We start from the raw sequence: 22,271 nt of genomic DNA, 5'->3' as shown, positions 1-22,271 counted from the left end.
AAACTAGACTTTAAGTCTCATTGGAACCTAAAAAATGACTGTTATGTAAGCTATAACCATCTTAGTAGAAATTTGAACAGATGCTAAAATTTTGATTTTAAAATATAGTAAATACAAAACTAAAACAGGAGAACAGTGTGAACTAGCTGAGAGACAGACACGTGCAGCACTCTGTTGGCAGTGGCTGCTATAGAGCAGGATTTAACTCCAAAGAGGTTTCTGGAATAGAAGAACTATTTATGTCAGTGAGATGGCCCAGTGGGGAAAGGCCAAGCCCAAAGACCCAAGTTCAGCCCCTGTGACTTGCATGGTAGAAGGAGAGAAATCACCATGGAAAGTTGCCTGTGGCACATTTTGCTATGCCCTAAGTAAATAAAATTTAGTAAGTTGTAAAAATTATTTTCCAAAATAAGCCAGGAAATTTATTGAGATGGTTAGCATTGTTTTATTCTTCAGTACATTTCTTTGATGCCCGGTTTAATAGAACATCTGGATTTTCATACATGGTTCTGTATTCTGTTACAGTTTTTTTTTTTTTTTTTTTTTGAAATAATGATGAAAAAGTAGGCCCATAAAGACTTTTGGCAAAGAAGAAACGTGTTTTAGACTCATTGTTCAGATTGCAGGCATACCAAACCTGGAGAACCTCTGGATTTGGGGAGTCACATCCAGATTCACAGATGTTAGGCTAGCACAGTGACTTGAGCTTTGTTGCTGTGGCTAGTAGCCACTAGCCACATAGGGCTTTGAGCAGCGGACGTTGCTGGTCTGAATTGAAAGTGCAGTCAGTCACTGTAAAATACACTAGACTTCAAATAGTAAGAGAGCAAAGAGTTAAATATGTCTTAGTCAGATTTTTATCAGGGACAGAGGTAAGGCTGGCTTAGTGGTAGTAATCCCTCTGCATAGCCATGTAAGGCCCGGACCAGATCTCCAACATTAACAGCAACGAACAACCATAAAACAGAAGCCAAGAATACTATATAAATTACATGTTATCAGATCATATCTACGGATATTTGAGTAAAGTAGTCCTAAAATTACTTTTGTTTCTCTTTATCTGATAGAATAACGACTAGTAGCTTTTCTTCAGAGGAAGAAATTTGGAGAAAGGTTTGGAGTCTTCAAATGTTTATAGCTGGAAAACTGAAACTAGGGAGATAGCTCAGGTGATGAGTGCCTGACCAGAGCCCTGGCTTGAGATCCACCACTGCAGAAGCAGGGTGTGGCAGTGCACACCTGCACTCCTGGCATTTGCAGAAACAGGGTGTGACAGTGCACACCTGCAGTCCTGGCACCACAGAAGTAGAGCAGGAGGGCTGGAAGGTCATACTCTGCTACATTGCAAGTCTGAGGTTGGCCTAGGTACTGTCTCAGAACAGCAAACTAGTCACCAGCAGGGGGTGGGAGCTCAATGCCATCTAGGGCTGGGCCATTAAAGTGTCTCCAAAAACCAAAATAACAACAACAATAACAATACATTGAAAATACCTTTCCTCGACTGTCTCCTTGTAACTTTTCTTCGGTGCTGGGGTGTTTCAACTCTCCCCCTCTAGCTTTGTGTAGAGGAATGATTGCTGCTCCTAGCTGCATATGATTTTACTTCATTCTAATTTTTTTATTTTTACATTGGGGCTTAAAGGTAATTCTGTTTTATAAAATGTGCGTGTACAATCTGTGCTGTGTACAGTTTCATTTCAGTAGAGTGGCTGTGTCCAGATGTCGCTTGGCTACTGTTTTGGGTAATACCATAGCACATTTTACTTTTATAGAGTATTTTTGAGACGATCTAGTGTCTTACTACTAGACTGGGTAATATTATTTGCAAGTTATCTTTCAGCTCACGGCTGCTTTTTGAGACAGTATTATTGTTGCAGAAGATACCTGAATATGGTAGCTTTGGGAGATATTTGAGTGGAAAATTATTTCCCTTGAGAAGAAAGCAAGAGATGCATCTATTATGATGGATAAAGGCTGCTTTTCTGAAAATGGCTACTACTGTTAGACATAAAACAATAAATCATAGAAATGGCTAAATCAATAAGTAATTTAAAAATAATATAGCCAACAGTATATACAACACATTTTGGTTTCTTTAGATGGGATTAAAATCTCTGAAATTGAGGAAATCTTGGGGATTTTCTAATTTAGCCTAACTCTGAACAAGTTATGCCCCTGTCAGGGGAAGACCCTTTGTTTATTTATTTATTTATTTATTTATTTATTTATTTATTTATTTATTTATTTATTTATGTGAATAGTCCCTTATGGGTAGACTGGCCCAGACTATGTAGCTGAGAATGATCTTGAACTCCCAATCCTCCTGCCTGTGTTCCATAAGCACTAAGATTCCAGGTGTGCGTGTGCCACTACCCACAGCTGTGAAGACAAGGTTAAACTCCATTTTGTCACTAAACAGGATCCATTTCTCATGGCTAGCTAGGCTTAGCTACTCTTGGTATATTAGCATATTAGGGTTATTAAGAAAACTGTTGGAAGCAACCTGAACTGTTGGCTTGGGACCTCAGAAAGGGCTGGGACCTTTTTGCAAGTTTACAACTAAATTATGACAAGGCTGAATGTCCACTTCTGTTGCCCAAACCACAAAGGGTTTCAGTGAGTAAATTGCTATGCCTTAGTAGAGGGAAATAAATACAAGACAGGGAAAAAGAGCAGGTGCCTTTGCGAGTCTGTCATGTTCTGTGATGGACTGCAGTGCTAGCTAGCCAGGTGGCAAATGAGGAGTGCTGCCATAAGGACCGGCAGCTTAGATTTTTCTGCACTATCCCAACTTTCATTTTTTCCCATGTGGCTTGATTTTTTTTTTTTTTTTAATTAGAAAAACAACTTGTGCAGACTACCCACCTGCCAGCCTCTCAGCCTCTGTCTGTATCTACCTTTCCTTGTGCTGTGTAGACCAGTTGTCACTGTCCCTCTAGGGCCAGTCTCCCGCTTGTCATCCTGACCCGGTCCTCTCCCCTTCTCTGGGGTACCTATTCTCTCCTGCATTTCTGTTTTCTTTTGTGCTGGCTTATTCACACAAGCAACAATTTTATCATTCTTATTACTTCTTTCTTCTGCCACGGTCTGTGTTGTTAGACATACTTTGTTTAGAATTTTCCTTAGCTGTTTTTGATCTTACTTGAAAACAGCATTAAATATTTTCAAGGGCCTTCCTTCGGCTTTCAGAACTCCACTGGACTAGCTAGGCCCAACTATTACTTGGGATTATTATTGTAGATAAATTAGTTAATTTATTTGAACCAAAATAATGGTTTCAGTTTTCTGTTATTGGTATAAATATCCTTAAAAACAAGATGTGGGTTTGCATGTAGTACCACACGCCTTTAATCCTAACGCTGGGGAGGCAGAGGCAGACAGATAGATCTTTGTGAAGCTGGCTTGGTCTACATTGCAAGTCCAGGTCAACCCAAGGCTACATAGTAAGATTGTCTCAAAAATATAAAACCAACCAATGTCCCCACTCCTATCCCCACCCCTCATCCCCAGGTATAATGCAATTGACTTGGTCACACATGGCTCTTTTCCACTGTAATTCTTTGCTCTTACTCAAAATCATTATTCTAGATAGATTTTTAGGAGGTGTGGACTAGAACTCAAACATTACTAGTGTCAGGTGCTTTAATATCCATGGCTTCTTTATAACCTGACATATTTCTTATTTATATCGAGTGTGAGTAGCAGGCATGTTAATATGCAGGGGTTCTTTATAACTTGGACATTTTTCTTCTTTACCAGACTTGGTACTAAATTAAAACTATTTGTGTGTGTACTTACCTGTAATCCCAACATTCAGACTGAGATGGGGGGTGGGGGGGGAGGGGATAGAGCCAGCCTGGTTACAGAGCAAGATCCTGTCTAAAAACTTGAGTTTGCAAATGGGTAAATTCATGGAGATACCATCTTCAAAGTCTGAGTTTCAAAGAGACTTAGAGCAATTGTGATTTTAGTAATAATTGATTGCAGCTTTCTAAGTAATTGTCTTTAAAAGGAACAATACCCGGTTTTGATGCTTTACTGTAGGGTGGCAAAAGCTGTGAAGTTTGTTGTGTTAGAGTGTGCATTTTGAGCGTCTGATACTGGCCTGCCTGTAATCCTATAGTATTTTAAAATCATCCTAACCCTTTCCTTTAAGACACAGATACATTGTATTTTGCAGGTGGCTATGGAGCCACTGCTCTAAATATGAAGCGTGACCCTCTGCATATAAAAACCAGAGGAGAAGAATTTCCTCTGACTCTGGGTCGGGATGTCTCTGGTGTGGTGATGGAGTGTGGACTCGATGTGAAGTATTTCCAGCCTGGAGATGAGGTGAGCCAGGCCTTTTACTGTCTCTTCCTCACCTTCCCTCTCCTCTCCCATCCCTTTCCTCTTCCCTCCACTCTTGCTCTCCTCCCCTCTCCTTTCACTTCCCCCTTCCCTTCCTCCCCTCCCTTTTCTTTTGTTTTTGGAGACTGGTTTTATATAAGCTAAGCTGATCTCAACTCATTATGTAGGTAAGGTCTTAGTTACGGTTCTGTTGCCCTGAAGAGATACTCTTAGTGTTTAGTTGGGGCTTGCTTATAGTTTCAGAGGGTTAGTCCGTGGTTGGGAGCATGCAGGCAGATATGATGCTAGAGAGGTAGCTGAGAAGTTTTTACCTACTGGTCCAAGAGGCATTGGGCCTAGTACAGGATTTTGACCTCAGGGACACACCTCCTCCATCATGGACGTATCTACTCCAGCAAGGTCACACCTTCTAATCCTGGCCAAACAGTTCGTCAGCTGAGCATGCGAACATATGAGCCTGTGGGAGTCAGTCTCCTTCAAACCACCACAGCGAGGGTGTTCTTGAACTTACAATTCTGCTCTGTCTACGTCTCAAAGGTCAGGTTTACTGGCATGTCCCACTATGCCTAGCTCCCTTACGCTTTATTCCTTTTCTAAATATGCAGTTTTCATTCTAACATATATACATATAGATGTATTTACACACCATGCATCACACACACACACACACACACACACACACACACACACACCTGTTTTCTGATACAAGGATTCTTATGTAATAGGCCTGACTGCCCTGTTACTTACTATGTAGACCAGGCTGGCTTCAAACTCACAGAGATCTTGCCTCTGCCTCCCAAGTGTTGGATTAAAGGTGTGCACCACCACATCCAGCTTCTACTTTTTAATTTTTAAAATAATTTTTAGACTGGATATAGCTGGTTTTGAACTTGCTTTGTAGCTGAGGATGGTTGTGCTCCTAATCTTTTTGCCCCACCCCCTGTCCTGGGATTGCAGGTGTCCTGGGATTGCAGGTGTCCTGGGATTGCAGGTGTCCTGGGATTGCAGGTGTCCTGGGATTGCAGGTGCCCTGGGATTGCAGGTGCCCTGGGATTGCAGGTGTCCTGGGATTGCAGGTGCCCTGGGATTGCAGGTGTCCTGGGATTGCAGGTGCCCTGGGATTGCAGGTGTCCTGGGATTGCAGGTGTGTGCAGTTCCTCTGGCCCATCCTACTGCCTTTCGAAATAGACTATCACCACTGACCAATTACTTCTCAGTATGTGTATCAACTGACCTCTGGCCAGAACACCTTTGGTTCTTGTTTTGTTTTGTTTGAGACAGGGTCTTGCTGGCTTGGAGCACACTGTAGCCCAGGCTTGTCCTGCACTTGTGGCCGTGCCTTGGCCTCCTCAGTGCTACAGTTATGACTTAAGCCACTGTGCCCATGCTCAGCTTGTATTCGAGCTCTCTAAATACCGTCCTTAAGAATTGGAAGACTTTAAAACAGGTAGGGTTAGGACAACTGCTTTATTTTGTTGAGTCTTTAAATGATAGTTTCTGCCTTATGGGTTAGCTGCTTTTGAGATAACTAAGTTCTAATGTAACATATAAGTGCTATAATGTTCTGTGAGTTGTCACTTTGGACATTTTTACCAAGACATAGGAGAGAGCTCATGATAATGGCCATGTTCTGGTTCCTTTTCACAGAGAAGATAAATCCCTGTAAGTTAGCACAGCCAGGCCAGGTTGCAGGTGAGGAAGCCCTGCTATGAAGCCAGCGGCGTGGTGAGGTTCACCTGTAATCGCAGCACTAGCGAGTCTGAGATGAGAAGATTGGAGTTTGTGGTCACTCTGGGCTACCCAATGAGATTATATATATAAGTAAATATATATAAGTAAGTAGAAATTGAGAGCCACAGTTAGTAAGTGGCAGAGCCAATACTCAAGCTCTGGAGGAGCCTTGCTGGATGCAGCAGGATATTTTAGTATGTGTTTCCAGTGTGGTTTGAGTTGATAACTCCAGAATCATACTCAGCAAAAAATTTGTATCACGTTAAACTTAGCTTTTTTTGTACTGGAGCCCTACCCTCTTCCCCTCCTCTGGGTAGCTGGCTGTGTACTAGGGAATATCTTCATGCATAGCTTCACTCAGAAATCTCTGTATCTAATAAAGCTGTATGTCTGTGTTTCAGGTCTGGGCTGCAGTTCCTCCTTGGAAACAAGGCACTCTCTCAGAATTTGTTGTGGTCAGTGGGAATGAGGTAACTCGCCGCCAGTGCTGAAATGCACAGCTGTATAAGAAAGACGGGCCCGCATTTCTAGAGTCCCTAGTGGCTTTTCAGATTAGCTTTGTGTTTTAGAGAGAGCTAGAATAAAGAATAGGAAACTTTGGAAGGCTGTTTCTGTTAGTGTGGCCTGCCAGAGCAGCCGTCACTATCCCGTAGAGCAGAGACTTGCACTGAGATTTGGAGGCTGGCCAGTTTCTTCACCCAATATGAACCACGCATATCTAAGGGATATGCGTGTGGAGGGATCACGCTGTTTAGAATAGCTGTAGAAGAGTCAAGGGATCTAGATCTGAGTAGAGAGGAAGGGTTAAGATTGAGGAAATTGGCCCTAGAAGGAAGCCTGGAGGCGGAGTTAGGAGCAGTTACTCTAGGGTATGAGAAAGTCGAGAAAATTACTTTCCAGAAAACAGAGTAGGGTAGCAGTTAATCTCAAAGACTCATTAAAATGTGTTTATCAGGATTTGAAGTTTATTTGAATTTAACTCTGGGAAAAAAGTTGGGTCTAACATGAACCCATATATGGTCTTTTAAAATCCACAATGAAGTATCTGTATCTAATATTGTAGCCTACAGAACATTACTGAGCTGCTGGGATACAGGTGAAGAGCTGCTTTGAGACTAGCTTTGGAGTGGTGTGTGCAGTAAACTCTGAACCCAGAGTAGTTTACAGAGTTCTCTGTGGGAACCTTGCTTTCCCGTGAGGCTGAGTGTGCTGAGCTGTATCTGTAGGCTGGCAAGTGCCTGCTTAGCTTTGGCCGTTTTCTTTTGATGTAGGTCTCACACAAGCCCAAATCGCTCACTCATACTCAAGCTGCCTCACTGCCATATGTGGCGCTCACAGCCTGGTCTGCCATAAACAAGGTCGGTGGCCTGAATGACAGGAACTGCACGGGGAAACGGTAAGTGGCCAGTGGCGAGCGATTGCTGAGGGTCCCTTTCTCTCTGCTAGTTCTTTCTGGCAGATCTGCTCATGCCGAGATTACCATCAGCTGCATGAGCAGTCATGCTAACACGTGATACATTTTATTTTAAAGCCTCATTCTCAGCTGAATCAAATGGGAATTAAAAGATGTCAAGTTGGGATCTCTAGGAGTCAGAGTCTCCTATTTTAAGGCATTTAAACTTTTTTCTTTACATATGTGCGTACTGTATGTATGCCTATGAATTTATGTGCACCAGATGCATGCAGGTGCCTGGGCCAGAAGAAAGCATTCGATCTCTTGGAACTGGAGTTACAGGAGCCACCCAGTGTGTGCCCTAAAAGGAGGCCTGTGTCCTCTGCAGGAGCACAGATTATCATAACAGCTGAGCCATCTCTTGAGCCCTGGGACCAGATTTTCTCTGTGAACCTCCTGAGACAAGTCTCAGCTTTTGTGAGGCTCCTAGAAAGGGAGAGGGCAGTCTGCTGTGTGTAAGGAGCATGCCAAGCTGAGAGCTGTGCTTCCTGCCCTGGCCTGGGCTTGCTCAAAAGCTTGTAGCTGTTATTGAACCTACAAAACGCTGCTGAGTAGTCTTGAGTTCCCCTCGAGGTTGGTCCTGTTGCTCTGGTGACTGGGATGAGGCTGGCTTAGGTCAGCTGTGATGCAGTGACAGCTCTGGGCTCAGTTGTCCTCATCATGCATGCCAGTCTCCTGTGGTCAACCAGGATCTGAGATAGACGGCAAGTTCAGGAGAGTAAGATGTTCTGAGAGAGTCAAAGGGAGACCATGTAACTGTTATTAAGCATAGTGCTACATTATCTGCTTTGTTACAAATTACAAGGTTTTATTTATTATTTTACCCAATTTATAAGCCTAATCCTGGTTATGTATGCAGAAGAACAACCAGTGTGCAAGGAGCCTGTAGTACAGATAACCACAGCGGCTCTGACAGGACCCTGTGGAGTGGGGACTCTTAGCTTCTCATACATGTTCTGATTCTGCTGCTTCATAGCTGAGTGACCTATTCAGTCTTTTCTCTGAGCTTTGTTTTAAAGATTTAAAAATGAGATTGTACATGTAAAGCTGGTGGCACTCAATAAATGGTGGCTTCTGCTATTAACAAGGACATAATAGTGTAGTTACTATTTTAGAAAGTTGACATAGGGACCAGTGAACTGGCTCAGCAGATAAAGGTGCTTCAGCTGAGCCGATAGCTGGGGGTCACGAGAGAACATACCCCTCCCCAATAATGTTAAATGTTAACATTATTTAACATAAGTGTTAGAAAGCTCTTTTACAAAGAAAGTTGGCAGTGAAAATTATGATTTTGTTTGTTGGTAGGAAAGTAGGTATTCTGGACCAGTTAGTCACTGAAAGGCTGGGGAGAGCTACATGTAGTTAATACTGGAATAAAATAACACAGTTTATTTTTAAAATACATTTATTTGTGTATGTGGGAAGGAGATGTGCACTATCAGAGAGCAACTTACTGGTTCCCTCCTTCCACCACATGGGCCCCCAAATGGAACTCAGGTCCCCAGGCTTGGTGGCAGGTGACTTTACTCACTGACCCCTCATCCCAGACTCACTGGCAGGTGACTTTACTCACTGATCCCTCTTCCCAGCCCCATAGTTCTTTTCTTTATTTCTTATTACAAATAAAGCCTATGTCACTCTGCTTTCCCATTATGAAATATTGCACTTTAATGTGGGACAATAAAGCATTGTATTTGTACACATTTAGGCTTTATTTCTGAAAGCATCTGAAGGCTATTTGTTGGATGAGGTGCTACTATGCATCTCAGAATTAAAGGCAAATATTTATTCTAAAGGCCAACCTTCTTTTTCCATTTTCATGGGTTATCTGTTTTGAAGTTGCCATTTTTGTCAGACAATTGAATAGATTTGACCATAGGCTTTGTTCCTTACTAACCTGTAGAGATCTTGCAGATTGGAGGCATTATGTTTTGATTCCTTTCCCTTAAGAACCCGGGGCTCACTGTGCCTATATGGCTGCGTGCATGGTATGGTTGCAGACCTCTTGGTTCTTTTGCTGTTTGGCTCTCTGAGCATGTTTTAGTATACTGTGAAAAAAAAAAAAAAAAAAAAAAAACCAACAAAACAAAACAACCAATGTAGGGACAATGTTTTAGGGCCTCATTGCTGTGAAGAGACACCATGACCATGGCAACTCTTATAAAGGACAACATTTAATTGGGGCTGGCTCACAGGTTCAGAGGTTCAGTCCATTATCATCATGACAGGAAGCAAGCATGGCAATGTCCAGGCAGACATGGTGCTGGAGGAGCTGATAATTCTCTATCTTGATCTGAAGGCAGCCAGGAGGAGACTGTGTACCACACCGGGTGTAGCTTGAACATATGAGACCTTATGCCCACCCCCACAGTGACACACTTCCTCTAATAAGGCCACACCTACTCCAACAAGGCCATACCTCCTAATAGTGTCCTTCCCTGTGGGTCAGGCATTCAAACACATGAGCCTTTGGGGGCCATACCTATTCATCCTACCACAGACAGAAATCTAGCGGCTTTTCCTTAGATTTATCTCTGTCAGTGCCCAACTTGCTGTTCATTTATGGGTAGTTAGTTGGCTTACTGTTACTGTCTGTTAAAGCTACTACTGGAGACTCAGAGCCCTGGGATCTTCTCTGTTGTTCCCTCTGCTTCCCTCACCAAATGGCCACATGCTATTTGTGGTCTCTTTGCTGTTTTCTCTGAGTGTCTGAACATAAGATCCTAAGTTGTGAGAAGAGTTTGAGAAGTGGGATCATTTTATATCTTTTAGGGTCATCACATATTCTAAAAGTTTAAACAGAATTTAAATTATATTTTATTTAACTTACTTTGTGGGTGAGAGCATGTACATACCACAGGGTGTGTGGAGTTCAGAGGACAGTGTTTGGACCATAGAGTGTATATGGAGTTCAGAGGACAATGTTAGGAAGTCAGTTCTTGCCACCACAGTGGTTCTGGCAACAAACTCAGTTTTCAAACTTGGTGGCAAATGCCTTGACCCAATGGTCCATCTTGCTGGCCCCAGAGCCATTAAAGAAAGATATTAGATTGGGTCTGCTAATTGATGTAGCCCCTGAGGATGGAACTGGAGTGCAGTTCCTCAAGGAGCCTCAGTAATCCACATCAGAGACTTCTCTTCATGCACATAGGGGGCCTGTGCCTGCCTCCCTTTCCCTTCTAGAACAAAATGCTACATAGTGGTGGCTTATAAACAGCAGGGGTTTGTTCCTCGCATTTCTGCAGTTTAGAAAGGCCAAGACCAAAGTACCAGCAGTCTTCCTCGATAGGTGAAGCGGGTGAACTTCTGGTAGGTGTGCAGACAGTCTCCACATGCTGGAACGGCCAAGATCTTTGGAAGGTCCTTCAGAGGGTTCCACCCACATGACCTAAAATACCTCCTGCACCTGCACCTGGAGTTCAGAGAGCAGTGGGCGAGTTTTGGAGGGACACATTACAAACATTGGAACTGTGGCAGTTGGCACTTGGTGGCCCCAGAAGTGTCAGCTTGACAAAATCATTACATGTGAGCTATAGTAATAGCCTGACTCTAGCCTAATTACTTAGTTGTGACAATCACAAGAAATGGGAGTACCTTAAAATAGTGAGAATATGTGTGTGCGTGTGCGTGTGTGCGCGCGTGTGTGCTGGAAACCTTGAGCCATACACATGCTCTTCCCCCTCAGACTCCAAGTTGTAAATTTGTTACACTTCATTTTAAAACTATGATACAATTTAATGGTTGTATTGATTGGTAGGGCTGTGGCCACACCTGAGTGTCACTCGCTGCCTGAAACTCATCTCTTCTGGGAAAATTGTAGTTCTCTGTGTTTGGCAGAAGCAGAAAAAAGTGTTAGAGATTAAAGTATACCTGCTGCACCAAACAGTTCACTTCTGAATTGTGCCCACTTGAAACTCAATTCACTGATAGGAATACTTTGCAGATTTTGGTGTTTTGGTTTGGTTTATATTCTGAGATTAGGATCTCTGTCAGGTAAATTAGGCACCTCATTCTGTTTAAAGAATTAAACAGGCTGAAATTTTCCAACGTTCACTCCCCACCCCCTAACATGTGCTTACTTTGAAATTAGAATGTCTGCCTGGCGATCCCCCAGCTTCCTTCCTTGTTGTGCCTTCAGGTGCCTGTCCTTCACTTTGTCACCCTTGTTTCTTTCCACTCTGCCTCTGTTGCCCCTGTGAGCTTTGTGAGGCCTGGGCCTGGTCAGTGCTAAGTGAGCAAATGTTTCCTGACTCCTGGCTTCTTTTCCCGGGAGCTGGAATGGCTCAGTGAAAAACTTGTTGAGCCTCCCTGACAGTCGGGTCTTACAGTGAGCTGTGTGAGTCCTGGGCCTGTTGTCTTTGAGGGTTAGAAACCATTACTCTTCACTGCGATGTGGCCCTCTCTGAGCTCACCATTCATTTGCAGCTTTCCTGTGAGGTCAAGTGCTCAATCCAGTGATGCCCCTGCCTCTCCTCCAGGGGGCTGGACTTTCTTATCTCTCAAAGAGCACCCTCCCCAGCCCGCTCTCCGCTTTGTATCTTAAACATAACTTGTGGAAATAAGCCTCCTACTGGATTCTTCCTCTGCATTTCAATCTTGTAAAGTTGTATTTGCCTATGTGTGTGTGTGCACAGAGAGGTCTTAGGACAGCTCTCAAAAGGCAGTCCTCTCCTTCCACACGTGTGTCCTGGGGACACACTCAGGCGGCCGTCTTGTAGTGAGCAGTTTCACCAGCTGGGCCCTCTCCGAGACTCTTAAAGAAAAAGATTGGTGTGGGAGACGGTTGGTACACATCACACACACGTGCGGAGGGCAGAGAACACTTTTGTTGAAACTGAGTTTCTGCTTCAGGTTCCAGGGATCCGGCTTGGGTCCTCCACCTGCTGAGCCATTTGCCAGTCTGAAGTCGGTTCTTCTTGTGTACCCTAGGCTGACTTTCAACATTTGTTCTTCTCCTCAGGCTCTTGAGTGTTGGGATTGCAAGCCTGCACTATTGCCCATGGCTTGGGAGGCATTATTAAGCTGCAACAGCCAGCAAGAACTTATAATTCTATGCAGAAGTGACTTGTAATCACAGATAGTTTTTCCCACTAAATCCAAAGCAATGGACAACAGTTCTTCGGATCCATGAAAGATAACTTCCCCAGCGGGTTCTGACTCTACAGATAAACAGACACATTTTATTGATGTGCTCTTGTAAAAGTTATTTAAATCTTAGACATCATTTAATTTTATAATTTTGAATTTTTTGTTTTGGGGCCACAGTTGAGGGTGGGTAATTAGAACGAAAGAATGTGAACCACAGTTAGGAAGAGACCACTGTGTCTCTAAGTCAACTTATCAGCCAAGTCCAGTATCCCTGCTAGAGGGGAGGATGAATGAGCCAGTGGAGGAGGGGAGGAGACCTCTGTCTTAGCTGATTGTGATTGCACAGCTTAGTTTTGTTAAATTGTACAAAGCTCTGTGTGTGCAAATTTGCTGCCAGGACTCCTTTGTGGGTGAAAGGCTCACCCTAACAATGAACCTGACAATTCATCCTGCTTGGAACACTCTGCTTCTCATATTTGTTACTGTCGGTATTCCTCCCTTCAGTCTGCTTCTGTGTATGAGCCAAGGAGCTCACGCTTCACCTGTTCTAGGACCTGTCCTGAATGGAAGAGCCATCTCAAGAGCCTGTCGAAATTCTGAATAATCTTAGATAATAGAACCATTGTTAGTCAGTATCTGAAGTTCTTGGTCCATTATGGGTTAGAAGCAGTTATGCTGGGCATTTACCAAAGCTTATAAATAGCTTTGTGTTCATGGGAAAGTGTGTTTACATTTCAGATGTCTAACTTGTACATGAACTGTTCTGCAAACTGGGAAATGTCGGTATGAATTACAGATTTAGAAGGAAAGGAAACCAGTCCAGGCTCTCTTAGTCTCATTGGGTTCCTTTGTTTTGTAACTCTATTATATCTCACTTAGTCAGAGTTTCTCATCCACGTCAGTAGGGAACTTAGCATAGTAAGTGAGCAGTGTGTTGTGCTGGGATAGGCCGGCTGCAGCTTCACCTGGCTTTCCACTCCTACATTGAAAAGTAGCTCTTGAAAACTCAAGGTGGGTGATCGTCAGCACCATTCTTATTTCCTAAAGGCTTCCTGTAGAAAACAGAGCCGGACTTAGTCTTACTTTCTAAGCCATTAGAATCTAATAGGTGGTATTTTAATCTCGGGGAACCAGGGAAGCCTATTATACCTGGGTTAGAAAGCGCGCCATGAATCAGTGCCAAGATCTGTGTGTACATTTGCAGCCCAAGTTTCCTCAGGCCAAGACAGAAGAGAAACCTGAGGGTAAGTTCCTCCTCCTCGGTCCCCACCCCTCCTCACCCCGTGTGATCTCCTTGAAGTAGAGTTATGGCAATTGAAAGCCACCTGACATGGGTGCTGGGAACTGAACTCAGGTCCTCTGCAAGATCAGCAAGTATTCTTAGCTGCTGAGCCATCTCTCCAAAGAAGCCACTGTTAAATCAATACATTGTTGGCTTATTCAGAGAGACTTTCAGACATTAGGCAGAAATGACAGAGCAAGTTAGGATTTAGAGTTTAAGAAAGCAAGTATGGTAGCACATACCTGTAACCCCACTCTGGAGGCTGACATAGGAAGGTCAGGAGTTCAAGACCACCCTCAGCTACATAGCAAGTCTGAGGCCAGCTGGGGCTACCTAATACTCTGTCTCAACAACAAAGAGGAATGTATAGCATTATAATAATTATTTCTATTTTCCAGTGTTTTCTTTCTTTTTTTTTTGTTTTTTTTTGTTTTTTTTGTTTTTTTTTGAGACAGGGTTTCTCTGTGTAGCCCTGGCTGTCCTGGAACTCACTCTGTAGACCAGGCTGGCCTCGAACTCAGAAATTCGCCTGCCTCTGCCTCCCAAGTGCTGGGATTAAAGGCGTGCGCCACCACCGCCCGGCTCCAGTGTTTTCTAGATCTGCCATTAGTTCAGTCTTCAGAATTTTTAGAGTAAGCTGTGGTTTATGAAGTGAGAGGGCATGTGTTAAAGACCTGGACAGTCTTGAGTTACAATGTTCAGGGGCTTTTACCTATAGAAGCCAGTGATTCTTAGCCTCTGGGTTGTAACCCCTTTGGCAAACATGTCTCCAAAAATATTTACATTATAATTTATAACAGTAGCAAAATTACAGTCATGAAGTAGCAATGGAAGCAGTTTTATGATTGGGGGTCTCCACAACATGAACTGTCTCGAAGGCCACGACCGCTGATAGAAAAACGGCACGAGCACCGTGTTTGCACCTTGCCAAGCTTTTGCCTTAGGTCGGGTGTGCGTGTGCAGTATGGCAACACAGCAAGCTAGGTGATGAGCAGCACCGAGAGCCGAGAGCCGGCTGCTTGTGCGAGTGTGGGTGCCACAGCCTTGTAGGTTAGCAACAGAGCGTCAGCTGATTGCTGCCTTTAGAATTTATTTTGCTTGCTGTTCTTTTAGAGATTGACTTTGTTTGAAAACAGAATAGTCCCTGCCTGACCCTACACAAAACTAAAGTTTGTGCGGCCAGAAAAATGTGTGTCCTCCCCCAGTGCCTCCAGCACTTCTTGAGTCTGCTTCTGGGCTCGGTTACACTTTGAGGGCGCCCTCAGGTGGTAGCGTTGGGAACTGACGCTGGATGCAGAACCTCACTCTACTGCCCAGCCCTCTTTTGTGAGATAATTTTGCTGTTTTATTTAGAAAGTGAGACTGCTTCAGATTAAGGGTTATGGAGAAGAGATGAACTGATAAGGAAGGAAAGCAGAGACCTGTCTGGCAGTTGGACCCCAGGCAGCCATTATATTTGCTAGCCTTTTAATCCTGTCTGCCAAGTGTGTCCTCCTTTATCTCCAACCCTTATACAAAAGCAGACAAACCCACCAGGCAGAGTAATGCCAGTGCTGGGGTGTTTCTCAGAATAATGGCCACGGATCTGTAGCTTTCATAGGAAAATGTTCTCAAGCCACCAGAAAGGCATTTTCTTAAACAAATAGCTTTATGACTCAAAAATCACCAGTGCTAGACAACCAAAAACAGATAAAATGCCTGTTTTTTCTCTGTCCTAAATATAGGTTAAAAGTGTGATGTTACTCAAAGGAGAATTTGACTAATTTAGACAATATTCAAAAAGTCAAGGTCAAATATTTTGTGGGTAAATTCTTGTTGAATATCTGTATGATAGGTGTTTTGCTATTGTTTACATTGATTTGGTTTGAGACAGGTTCTCACTGAATTGCCCAGGCTGACCTTGAGCTTACGGTCCTCCTGCCTCAGCCTCCTGAGTGCTGGGATTCCAGTGTGTACCAGCACCTCAGCTGTATGACACCTCCCATGGTCTTTCCCCACGCTATAGCATGGGGCTGAAGTTCGGAGCAGGTGGACATCTTCAGAGTGTCGCCTGTTCTTCGCTAGTGATGGTTTTGAGATGAAAACCACTTCTAGAAGTAACGTGATTTTCAAGGAGACTTCTTTTAATTATATTTAATGGTATTTCAAAGGGAACAGCTGGCTTGGAAATTATAGTCATAACTTTTAACATATAACAGATGATAATAATCAGCCTCTGTGATTTGAGTGAGGGACAGGAAAGATGAGGCAGCTAAGATTACAGGCAGGGCGCGTGTTCTGAGGCTCAGTGCACTGGTTAGCGGTAGGCGGCAAAATGCTAAACTGTCTCATAGTGAAGACAGAAGGCCCATAACTAGTAGTTATATAATGATAGTGGTAGACAGACGGCAGGCACTCCCTCCACTTATCTCAGCAGTGTTTTCTGAGGGCATTCAGAGAATTTTCATGAAATAGCCTCCATAATAGTTAATATAGTATCAGATACCAGACAACCATTGTGCAATGTCCTTCCACCTCTACTGGGAGCATAGCACCATGCAGTCCATTACAGTGTTCCAGGTGTTTGAGACCACAAAGTCCAAGTTCTCTCTCTCCCTCTCTCTCTCTTTCCCTCCCTCCCTCCCTCCCTCCCTCCCTCCCTCCCTCTCCTGTGTGTGTGTGTGTGTGTGTGTGCATGTTCCATAGCACACGTATGGAGGCAGACAACAACTTTTAAGTGTTTATTCTGCCCCCCACCCTCTGTGGCTGCCGATGGTTGATCTCAGGTGGTCAGACTTTCACATCAAGCACTTTTACCCACGGAGCCATCTCGCCTGCCTGATGCCATGCGTTTTGACTATGGCTTCGCATTCAGATCACAGACTTCTTTGGGAAATGGATGGTGGCTCTGTATTGTTCTCTGACTGTGCACACCTAGCCTTGCATTACATTTTAAGATAGTCACAAATGGAGAGGATCGGGATCTCTCCCTTCTTATCTCTGCCCCTCTCTCCATGGACTTCAGGCTAAGTTGTCGTCTCCCCAGCCCAGGTCTCAAGTGGCAGGAGGGCCACTGCGTAGCTGTGGTAAGAGCCTGGAGCCCAGGATGCTTGTGCTGACAGGACACAGTCATTGGCTTCCACAGGAAATCATACAGAGGATAAGTCTGTCTGTGACAGTTGATGAGCTTAGCAAGACATGCCTGAACACAAGGTGTTCCTTCTGCCTCAGCAGGAATGTGGTCAGGAATGTGACTTCTGAGAGAACAGCATTGAGAAGCTTCCTCTTTACACAGAAGTGTGCTAGCTTTAGCCTAGAATAAATTAATTGTGAAGCGGAGATTACAAAGCACCATCCAAGCTACCTGCAGAAGTAAATTGTTGGTCTGCAGGTGTTTTGTGTTCTCAGTTAAGAGTTTGCAAAAGGTTTCATTTTATTTATCTGCAGCTTCTTGGTGAAATCTGTGTAGTTTAGCCTTGGGAAGGAGGATAACTTTATTTGCTTTGGGGATTGCTTGTCACTGTGGAAGTTTCATCTTTAGAAGTCCTGTTCGTCAGGTGTGCCTGCCCGGTGTCTCACCGCTTGCTTTCTCTTCTGTTGCAGTGCGCTAATCTTGGGTGCGTCAGGTGGAGTTGGTACTTTTGCGATACAGGTAAAAGGATTTCTTAATCTTGTGACTAGGAAGATTTTTGTTTATATGAATTTATAAATTCATATATTATAAATTACTTTCCTCGAAAGCTGAGTTTAGTATGCTGTCTAGTTTTGTTAACTTGGCACCAACTATAGTTACCTGGGAAGAGGGAATGTCTATCAGATCGGCTTACGGGCATCTCCATGGGGCATGTTCTTGATTAATGTTCAGTGTGGGAGGGGCCAGCCCACTGTCGATGGTGCCATACCAGGACAGGTGGTCCTGAGTTGTATAAAGAAAGCAGGCTGAACAAACCACGGAAACCAGCCAGTGAACAGCACTCCTCCGTGGCCTCGGCTTCAGTTCCTGCCTTGAGTTTGTGCCCTGACTTCCTCTCTAATGGACTGTAGTCTGTAAGCTGAGACACTGTACTCCCCAGATTGGGTTTGGTCAGTTTTAACACAGTACAAAAAGCTAGGGCGTCTAGGAAATGCCTTTTAATATCAGTGACCTGAATGAACTTATCTAATAATTAAAGGAAGCATTAGCCTCTCTAGTAGTTTAACATGGAAAGTTAAAACAGTTAAAAAAGTAAAGGCAGTTGCGTGAGGAGCAAAGCCCTTTGGGAGGAAGACCATGGCGGTTGCAGACTAGTTTGCAGTAAGCAGCATATACCAAAGCTGTTGCTGTTTCCAGTCAAGAGTGTAGACATTAATTCTGAACTCCATAGGGAAATGCAGTAGCCAGGATATCATTTACAAAGCTAGTGTGCTTTCAAAGTGATCTATGTATTCAATGTTAAGCCAATAAAAAGGTCAACTACCTTTTTTCCATACATGGCAAGTTTATTCTGAAATGTACATACAATTGCAAGGTAACCCACATAGACAAATTTTTGAAAAAGAATAAAATTAGTTCCAAATTTCCAAGCCTCAAACTATTAAACTAGAGTAATCAAAATAGTGGGATAGTGACATAAGATGGATCTCTCTTCTTCTCTCTCTTTCACTGCCCCCCACCCCTCTCTTTGTGTGTGTGTGTGTGTGTGTGTGTGTATAGTGAGGGAGGGAAGGAGGGAGAGACAGACAGACAAACAGACAAGACAGACAGAGAGAGCGCACATGATGGAAGAGGGTCAAATATCCAGAGACAGATCTATACATATATAGTCAGTTTTGCTGTTTAAAGTGTCTGTGTCTGTGTGAGAGTATGCCATGCGTGTACAGGTATCCGAGAGGCCAGAAGACAGAATTAGATCCTGAAGTTGGGAGAGCAGCCAGAGCTTTTAACTTATGAGCCATGTCTCCAGCCCCATCCCCTGGTTTTTAACAAGGAATGGCAAAATCATTAAGGTTGAGAAAGTGTCCTTCTAACAGATGATAAGATAGTTTGATGTCCACATAAAAAGGAAGCACATTGGACCCACATGATATGCAAAAATAATTCAAGGTGAATCAAAGATTAAATATAAAAGCACTAACCATAAAACTCTTAGAAAAAACAGCTATAAATATTCATTACCTTAGATTTGGCAGCACAAGTGACATTAAAAATATAAGCAAGTAAGTTGAACTTTATCAAGTTAAAGATCTCGATACATCAAAGGGCACGATCAAGGAATAAAATCAGCCCACATGTCTTAGGTACTTTCCCTGTGCCTGTGACAGAAGATAGGAAGAAAGGACGTGCTTGGCTCACAGTCCAGTGTCAGGGGAGGCATGGCAGCAGAGGCTTGGGCCAGCTGATCTCACACCTGCAGCCGGGAAGCAGAGCCATGGATGCTGGTGCCCAGCCAGCTGTCTCCTTCCTCTGCAGTCTGGGACCACAGCCTGGGAACCGGGCTGCTCATGAGGCGGTGAGTCTCCCCACCTTAGTTATCTACCTGCTGTGAAGCATCCCTCACAGGCCTGCTCAGAGGCTTGTCACAGGGGAGTTTAGATCCTGACACGTTAGCAGTCAGTATTAACCATCATACAATGGAGAGTGTACAAGTTATTAATCCAAAAACGGGTTTGATCTCCAAACTACATAAAGAACCCACACTTGGACAACAAAAAGATAATACCACTTTTAAACCAGAAAAGGTGCCAAACATGGTGGTAAATGCTTGTAATCCAGAACTTGGAAGGTTGAGGCAGGAGATCTTTATATGGCCCAGCCAAGGCTACATAGTGAGATCCTGTGTTAAGGAAACAAAGCACAATGAAGCACATTATTGCTTATAGTTAAATATACCAATACAAAACTTGGAAAAGGGGCTGGAGAGATGGCTCAGGGGTTAAGAGCACCGACTGCTCTCCCAGAGGTCCCGAGTTCAATTCCCAGCAACCACATGGTGGCTCACAGCCATCTGTAATGGGATCTGATGCCCTCTTCTGGTGTGTCTGAAGACAGCTACAGTGTACTCACATACATAAAATAAATAAGTAAATCTTTAAAAAACAAAAAAAAACCATGGAAAGAACTCAGAGCAGACTATTGTCTGTGGCCTGTAGGTTCATGGGAAGCCGCTGACATTCCTCCTTTGGGGAATATTACTCAAAACTACAGTGAGATTCTGTTGAGCACAGCAGGAAGGCCCTTGTGTTCACAGATCTCCAGAGCATCCAGAAATGTTAAGCACGCAGGATTGTCTTTCTAATAGGAAAATGAAAAAAGCTGTTTTTCCACAGAAAGCAGAGAACTGGAGGTGGTTAACAGCCTGGTGAGCTGTTATCCGTTGGCCAGGCCATATCAAGCTCCCACAGCCAGGGCCAACGGTGACTGTGACTGGTGACCTAAATGACCCTTACAGCTCCACAGCCTAACAGTTCAAGTGACCCTTATATTATCTGTATAGCCAGAGGTTGCCCCAAGCCCTCACAGCCTGGATTAGAGGTGGCTAATACCTAAATGTTACCTTCACTATCTGTATGACCAGGTCAGGCCAGACTCTTAGGCCCCTAAGCTAGTACTGGCGGTCTGTCTCTAGAACCCATCTTCTTGGAAGTAAGAAAAACTCTACCTTGAGTTGAGTTTCAGTGTAATCACACTTCCTTGTGTACCATGAATTGCACTGCACCAGGAAACTCTCCCAAATTATACAGGGCTTAAAAACATTGGGAATAAACTGCCTGGCATCAGACTCCTGAAGTTTGATCCAAAGTCAGTCTGCACCAGGTTCATTCTTATCTCTTCTCGTGGTTTGCTTTCCTGTGTGACATCTGAAGGGATCCCCTTTAAGATAGCATGGCATACCTGCTAGGGTGCTGGGGTGTAGAGAAGCAGGCTGTGACAGGCAGCTTCTCCTGTCCCTACATACCCACTAAAGGTAAAGTTTAGCTGGTCAGTTTGCAGGTGTTAGTTCATGAGTCTCTACCACTGTGCCACACCCCCAGTGCCTCTGGTTTTAGTTTTGAGTGATAGTCACTCATTTAAGTTGTAGTTATAAGTAAGAACACAAGACATAGTTGGCTTCCCTGGGTACTGCACACATGGCCTACACTCACACAGACACATGTACATAAATTTAGAAAATCTTTTAAACTTTTCTGTTGTGAAATATAACTCAAAAGAAATACAAGTGATATAAATGTATAGTTCAACAATTATCACAAAGCAAACATGACAGGCATGAGCCATATTCGTATCAGTAGATATTCTGGAGAAGGGATCTAGGGATTGGACCCAGCCTCGCTTGGCATGCCGAGCTCTGCCCCCACCGCAGTCAGTCCTCAGCCTCAGTCTCCCATTGAATGTGATTATCAGTACGAACTCAAGTGTTTGCGCACATGGATGTGTGAAATTTCTCTTGCATATCACTTCTCGATGGAAGGATGCAGAGCCTCTTAGAGAAGTGGGAAGTTACAGAGGGTGCACAGTGTGTGAACGAGCCTCAGTTTCACTAAACAGTGGGGACACCGTCAAAACAGTGTCAGAGTTGGGAGCCATCTTACAAACTGCCAAAGATGTGACAGTTTCAGTTTCTGTAAAGATAATTATGGTAGCTTGAGTTCATATAAAAATATTTAAATTTATAAGTTTATGTTGCTTTCTTTTGGAAATGTAATTAATTTTAGAACACTATGAGGAACAAATTATAAATTAATAAAGGTGAACAAATATTCCTGTCATCACATCACTACCATTTTGCATGAATGTATGACTGACTAACCATGTCATATTTGAAGGGAGGCATTTTTTTATTAATTACAGCCATCACCTGAAAAGGGATGGCATTTGAACATCACTACTTGACAGCCCTCAGTGGATAGGCATAAGTCCTGAGCACTGGCAGCATGCTGAAGTCTCCAGCCTTGTCAGATACCATGCAGGGTTTTCTATAGAGATTGAAACCCAGTCTTATCCAGTCTTCAGAATGTGGAGGACACAGCATCATGCAGAACTGACCTCTATGCAATCAGAAGCTCCAAACTATAGAGCAACTCTGCAGGTCAAATGGCGTGGATTCTTCCACAGATAAATTATAAGAGAACAACGGGATAGAACAGTATCCTGTGATGTAGAAGAGGCTTTCCCCCACGGCTTAAAAATGAACACAGCCAAATTAATTATGTCTCAGGAATGAATATTTGGATGACATTTTTAAAATACTAGGATTTGATTAGTATAAAAAATCAAGATAAAGGTGACTTAAGGAGATATTTGGGAGAGGGGTGTGTTCTGAGATAGGACACAAGAAAAACCTTTGGCTCCTGGTGTTCTGTTTTTTTTATCCAAGTTATATCTGCCTTCTAAGAACTTTCCATATTCAA

General features: G+C 43.5%; 1 protein-coding gene across 2 annotated transcripts in view; it reads left to right on the top strand.

Annotated features, from left to right (window-relative positions):
- Positions 1–22,271, top strand: part of Rtn4ip1 (reticulon 4 interacting protein 1) — a 48,560-nt gene that overhangs the window by 2,371 nt on the left and 23,918 nt on the right. For both annotated transcript variants that reach the window (XM_034524236.2, XM_076917065.1), the window contains exons 3-6: positions 4,181–4,332; positions 6,483–6,551; positions 7,353–7,477; positions 17,487–17,535. In XM_034524236.2, coding sequence (XP_034380127.1) covers positions 4,181–4,332; positions 6,483–6,551; positions 7,353–7,477; positions 17,487–17,535 — 395 coding nt within the window. The remainder of the gene's footprint in view (positions 1–4,180; positions 4,333–6,482; positions 6,552–7,352; positions 7,478–17,486; positions 17,536–22,271) is intronic.

Source organism: Arvicanthis niloticus, chromosome 20 (assembly GCF_011762505.2).
Source record: "Arvicanthis niloticus isolate mArvNil1 chromosome 20, mArvNil1.pat.X, whole genome shotgun sequence".
In the NCBI taxonomy this organism is placed as follows: Eukaryota; Metazoa; Chordata; class Mammalia; order Rodentia; family Muridae; genus Arvicanthis; species Arvicanthis niloticus.
Note: the sequence above shows the minus strand (reverse complement) of the source record. Positions and strands in the feature narration are given on the sequence as shown.